This window comes from Pistacia vera, unplaced genomic scaffold (genome assembly GCF_008641045.1).
Source record: "Pistacia vera cultivar Batoury unplaced genomic scaffold, PisVer_v2 Contig191, whole genome shotgun sequence".
In the NCBI taxonomy this organism is placed as follows: domain Eukaryota; kingdom Viridiplantae; phylum Streptophyta; class Magnoliopsida; order Sapindales; family Anacardiaceae; genus Pistacia; species Pistacia vera.
In genome coordinates, this window is record NW_022195992.1 from 35,960 (window position 1) to 41,669 (window position 5,710).

The window sequence follows — 5,710 nt, forward strand, 5'->3', positions numbered from 1 at the left end:
TCTCAGTAATCTTTCAAGGTAATCTATCTTTATCTTAATATAACATTCTTAATAATACAATATTCTTTAAACAAAACGCACTCTAAGAGTTTTAAGTGTGAAATATATGGATACATTCAAGCTGAATGTACTAACAGTAACACTTTGAAGAAGAAAGGTAAAGTTAACTCCTCTTAATTTGTGGTAAAGTTGGGTGGTCTATTGAATGGTGCCAGCTAGGTTAACGATCAACAATGAAACTGAAACGAGTTAAACTAGATTGCTGAAACGAGTTAAACTAGATTGCCGACTTGGTTGATGAAATCGACATGCCAGCTAGATCTTCGCATATATTATCATCCTAGTACTCAATCATGTCGTTACCTGCTACGTGACGCATATGTAAGATTTACTTTACAACTAAGAGAGAGGACTATCTCTAATACAAGTATCATTGTTTGTCAAAATCCAATGTCTTTATGTCAATCTGCCTTTTGCTTGCATGATTGATCTTATTCACCCATCAATATTGGTCCAGTGAAAATTATTTGACACAGAAGAAATTTGGCTGCTTGTGCGCTGACGTTTTTAATCATTATTAAATAATTAGGTTGCATCCAAAACTTGGAACAAGGCATCCATTTTCAAACTGGCAACCAATTAATGCACAAACAATGGATCTAAAACATATGTTGGTCGATATTTCACGTGGTTACAGAATTAATTACATGAACTACATATGATTCGAAGAATCTTTCGGAGGAACTATCCAAGAAGTATGTGCTGTTAATGTATTCATTTTTGAAGGATTTTGCTGTTAACAAACAAGTATGAATGTAGATGATCGTGTTTCGATTACTGTGATGTAACTTTACCTTATACAATATATCTTTGTAATTGTGCCCCATATTTCAACTGTTTATCATAGAAACTCTTTTAACTTTTCTATTAAAGAGAGAAAATAAAGCGCTGAAACAATTATCTATTCAGAACAGATTAATTGTCAGAGTAGATGGTTTTTGTCTCTTGTATGTTGTTCTTGACTAATCAAATCTCTTAAAAGATACAACTCCAGCTACATTGTTATGTGGCCTCCTCTCCGTTTTCTTATTTGAATGCGCATGCATCTTACTATCTTAATGTTATCCAATAATTCATCTTTACATTGAATAATATTATAGATTGTTTTATTCATTCATTTATTTTATGTTATTCATATGGAAGTTCAAAAACACATAATCCAAAATGAGAATTGGAGTTTGCAATGCTTCCCCAATTCCAAGTTTGTCACCTCATCTTCAAATCTTAGTATCAATTTAATTTCACTTAGGTAAGGCGGCAAGAAAACCTAAAACTTTTAAGTTGAGGCACAAAAGTTTACGCAAGAAAGTTCCTCCCTTTCAGAAAGCGGACGTAGTGCTACTTTATCTTAATTTCCTTTTTTCTTCTAATTAGAGTAGGCTCAATAACTCAGTAAACTTTATAAGTGGTAAATTATATGGCAAATAAATCAGAGAAACAAACTATAAGTAAACCTACCAAAAATGATTATTAATGAACTGCGTTGTGAATCTAAAAAATAAAAAGAAAAGAAAAGGTAACCAGCTACATAAATTAGGGTCTTGAAATTCGATGATTACTTCTCTCTTCTAGTTGCCATGGTTATTAGTTTAGCACCACGAAAGTAAAATTTAAAGTTTCCCTTCTTTTAGTAGTATTTACCCCCAAGATGATGATGACCATTTTGGTACAATACAACTGTTGCTTCCTTCACCTCATTTTTTTTTAAATACAAGTAAAGGTTACGCTTATTAACAGCACCCACCCCCAAAGAAATATATATATATATATATATATATATATTAGACTCAGCTTAAAATATTACAAATTCCAGAAAAGAAGCAAGACCCTTATGGTGTTATGCATGGCAAGTAAACTCTTGTTCTTCCAGTTCAATGCCCTCTTCAGCCAGCCTCTTATCCTTGTAGACATACCATTTAGCACAACCCAAATAGATAACAAAGTTCAACGCACTCAATATCGCCAATAGCCAGTAGAAATCATATAGCTTCCCTTGATTGAGATTGTCTGCTAGCCATGGCTTTTTGTCCCCAGTCACCTTGTGCACTATAGAAACCAATAAAGAACTGAAGAAAAATCCTAGTGAAAGGGTGCTCAAAAACAACCCCGTGCTCATTGTCTTCATTCCTTTTGGACATTCTCTTAAGAAAAAATCAAGCTGTCCTATATATGTAAATGCCTCTCCGGCACCCACCAAGAAAAACTGAGGCACCAACAAGAACACGCTTATTGGGATCTCACCCGTAGGATCATCTCCTAAACCGTGTGATCTCGCTACATGTAATCGCTTTAATTCACAGAGTGCTGCTGCAACCATTGCTAAAATTGAGAGCGCTAGACCAACCCCTATTCGTTGCAATGGGGTGAGTCCTTGTGGGTTACTAAACACTTTTCTTGTAATTGGAACAATAATTCGGTCATAAACTGGGACAGTCAAGAGAATGCTGCCTACAAAAAAGACAGTAAGTGACGCTGCAGGGATTTGAAAACTGCCTAAGTGACGGTCCATGGTGGTTGCCTGCGATACTGAAAATGTGGTCATTTGCGCATACACTGTCCAAAACAAAATTGTGGTAGCCCAAATAGGCAACATCCTAATCACCAATTTCACTTCTTCCACATCGGTTAAGGTTGATAAATTCCACTTGTTCACATTAGTCACATCTGGATCTTTGATTGCTGCCTTGTCCAAGAAACTGCATAAGTCAGCAAATTAAGCCAAAATCAACATCATTATCAGAAAATTAATTGCATTTATTCAAGTTTTTGAAAAGTCATTACAACTTGTAAGCTTTATATATACATACATGTGATGCTCAAAGTGCAAAGCGTATCCTCATGTAATTGGTGGATGTGATTGGAGAACGTGAGCTAAAATGGTCCCATAGAGACTACTCGTTGGGCATATGATGTATTATTCTTTTGTTTGTTTCTGGTTGATTTTTTTTTTTTTTTTTGATGATAGTTCCAAGCCAGAAAGAATCTGAGAAGATTATAAAAAGATGTGGTTTTGCATAACAGAGCGTGATGGAGTGGAAGAGCACAGGCAATGAACATAGTGGTTAATATGTCCGTGAGTGAGTTGGGAAAGCTGCTTTAATATTAACTCAAGGCAAGAACCTAGAGTGAAGATCGATTTGGAGACAGTCTGGCTAAGTGACTCGTGATCTCTTTTCGATTACTTTGCAAATTGTTGTATTAATATATATAATGAGATCATGTAGATCAACATGAAGAGATTCAGTGCATTCCATTCCTATAATTGACATACAGATATCTTACATGTTCTATCTTTGAACGTTAGAACTGTTTCTTTAAACTTTTAGAGTCTCTAAATCGCTAAATAAATTATGGACATTTGACGAATATGGATGCAATGTATATATATTTCTTGATCCTGTGGGGCCAATAATTATGAATTCTAAACCAATAAATTCTAACCACTGATTGAATCTATGGGCTAGTTGGTTGCCAATCCTCCATCAGATGCGTCCCATCCAAACGGTACTTTCCCTCTATTGTCACCTACTCTTATTTTTTTTTTTTTTTTTTAGTAAGTTATTCTGAATGAAGTGTCCTAGTTTCAACCAAGACTTCAATTAACCTCGTCAAGTACAGTAACTTCATAAATCACGGTAACCTCGTCTTTCATATAATATTTATGATTATACTCTAGTGAGATAGGAAGATTTTTTTAACTATTTAAAGTTCACAAGGCTACTAATCAAATTAAATAAATATTTCATCGACTCTTTCAAAAGTTGAAGGAAATAAAAGAAAATTAATAAATACTTGAAACTTTAAATTTTAATATACGAGAGAGAAGACTAGTTTTCTCAACCAAAAAGCAAAAAAAAAAAAAAACGGTGCACGGGAAACAGTTACTATAGTGAAAGAGTTAGTTGAATTGAATAAAAGACTAACCAGAACTGCTTGCTGTGGGGCAAACTTTGCTTTTTCTTCTTGCTTTCGGCTGGAATATCATCAATATCGAAGAGCATGGATGAATCTGAAGGTAAATCCAAATGCCTTTTCCTCCAAGAACCCACAAACACCGCGGCAAACTGCGTCAACGGACTACCTACCAATTTCTTGAACCGATATCGTCTAGTGCCTGACAAAAACACAACCAACCCAATAACAATAGCGCAAGCACATATACCATATCCCCATTCACGACCCAAGTTGTCTTGTATGTAAACAAGAACTGTCACTGCCGCTAGTGAGCCTATGCTAATAAAGAAAAAAAACCAGTTGAAGAAGTTGGTCATTTGACTTCGCTCTTGTTGGTCTGATTCGTCGAATTGGTCCGACCCAAAACCTGACACGCTTGATTTTAGACCCCCAGTCCCCAGGGCAGTCAGATATAGAGCTATATAGAGAACTGTGAGTTGCATGCCGCTTGCTTGGATGCAAGATGCGGCGCCGTTCTTGATGGCGCATTTTGGTGGCCTCAAGCTGGGGATTATTGTTGAGATTGTCAACACAGTCACACCCTAAAATCACAACCATACATGAATCATAATCAATAAGTATCCAGGGAGGTATATATATTAATTAACAAAACTTTATTTTATGAGAAAAGTGGTTTCATTTTATTTTTTTATTTCTTTATTTTATCTTTTAATAAAATAATCATAATAGATAGTGGGCTTACAGTTGCTTGAACAGTAGCGAAGATTGCAATTGTGAGATATCTGTAAAAAGAACAAACGAATTTAAATCTAAGATTAGAAAGAAGTGATGAAGCCCTTAAAAGAAGATCCAAGTGCAAGTTGAAAAGGCAAACCTTCCAAGAAAGGTGTCAGCGACAAAGCCACCAAGCAAACAGAGCATGAAAGAGGTTCCAAGGAAGTTGGTGACAGTGTTGGCAGCGGTGGCATTGCCTAAATGCATAGTGCTAGTCAAATAAGTCACCATATTAACGGCGATACCAAGCGTAGTTAACCTCTCACACGCCTCACCACCTAAAAAAGAAAACAAGACACCCAATTAAGTACTATAAATAAATAGAATAGAATGTCCAAAGATAGAAAGCGAAGTTAAGGTGAGGAACAAGGAGGGGAAATGGATTTAAGACCTAAAATCATGGCGGCACTGGTCCAGCCACCGGTTTTGGACCGCTCGGCTGTGCGGCCCTTGTAGTCCCAAGCATCTGGGAGGGTCTTTCCTTGCATTTGTGGAAGCTCAGTCATTGGAGTATATGGATAAATATATTGGACAGTAAGTAGCAGAGAAAGAGAGGAGACTTGAAACTCTGGCACAAGCCAGAATGGGTGCAAGGCTGAGGGCCTTTATATAGTGTGATTGGAGGATGTACTATTGGAATCAGTAACTTAGAAATTTGGATGAAGTGCCACCTAGTCGAGGCTTGGTTTTATTACAATTTGAAAACAATATTAAAAATGGGTCAAAGAATAAGAATTCCTCTCTCTTTTGAACTGTAATTTAGCAGAAAGGTCGGTTGACACTAGACAGGGGCTTCGGCTCATGGTTGCGGCTGGCTTTACCCTTTTTATTGTTTTGATAAATCAACCAGATTCAGAATATTATTGTCTTATACAATACTTTAAAAAAGAAATAAGATAAGCCAATAATCTAACCAAAAAAAAAAGGAGTTATTTAGTCTTGAGATTAAAAAAAAAAATAG

At 35.9% G+C, this 5,710-nt stretch overlaps 1 protein-coding gene across 1 annotated transcript; it reads right to left on the reverse strand.

Moving 5' to 3' along the window:
- Nucleotides 1-1,609: 1,609 nt before the first annotated feature.
- On the reverse strand, nucleotides 1,610-5,316 carry LOC116127441 (protein NRT1/ PTR FAMILY 6.3-like). The gene is made up of 5 exons (XM_031413086.1): nucleotides 5,141-5,316; nucleotides 4,850-5,027; nucleotides 4,718-4,757; nucleotides 3,985-4,556; nucleotides 1,610-2,756 (listed from the first exon to the last, which is right to left on the reverse strand). Exons 1-5 carry the CDS (start codon nucleotides 5,253-5,255, stop codon nucleotides 1,898-1,900), a joined length of 1,764 nt encoding a protein of 587 aa, XP_031268946.1. The 5' UTR covers nucleotides 5,256-5,316; the 3' UTR covers nucleotides 1,610-1,897.
- Between the last annotated feature and the right edge of the window lie 394 nt (nucleotides 5,317-5,710).

Excerpts from the sequence above, each read along its gene's own strand:
- LOC116127441 (XM_031413086.1), bottom strand. The coding sequence starts at position 5,255 with ATGACTGAGCTTCCACAAATGCAAGGAAAGACCCTCCCAGATGCTTGG. Across the intron at positions 4,758-4,849 it reads GCTGACACCTTTCTTGGAAG|ATATCTCACAATTGCAATCT; the intron begins GTTTGCCTTTTC and ends TTCTTTTTACAG. Across the intron at positions 4,557-4,717 it reads TCGCTACTGTTCAAGCAACT|GGTGTGACTGTGTTGACAAT; the intron begins GTAAGCCCACTA and ends TTGTGATTTTAG.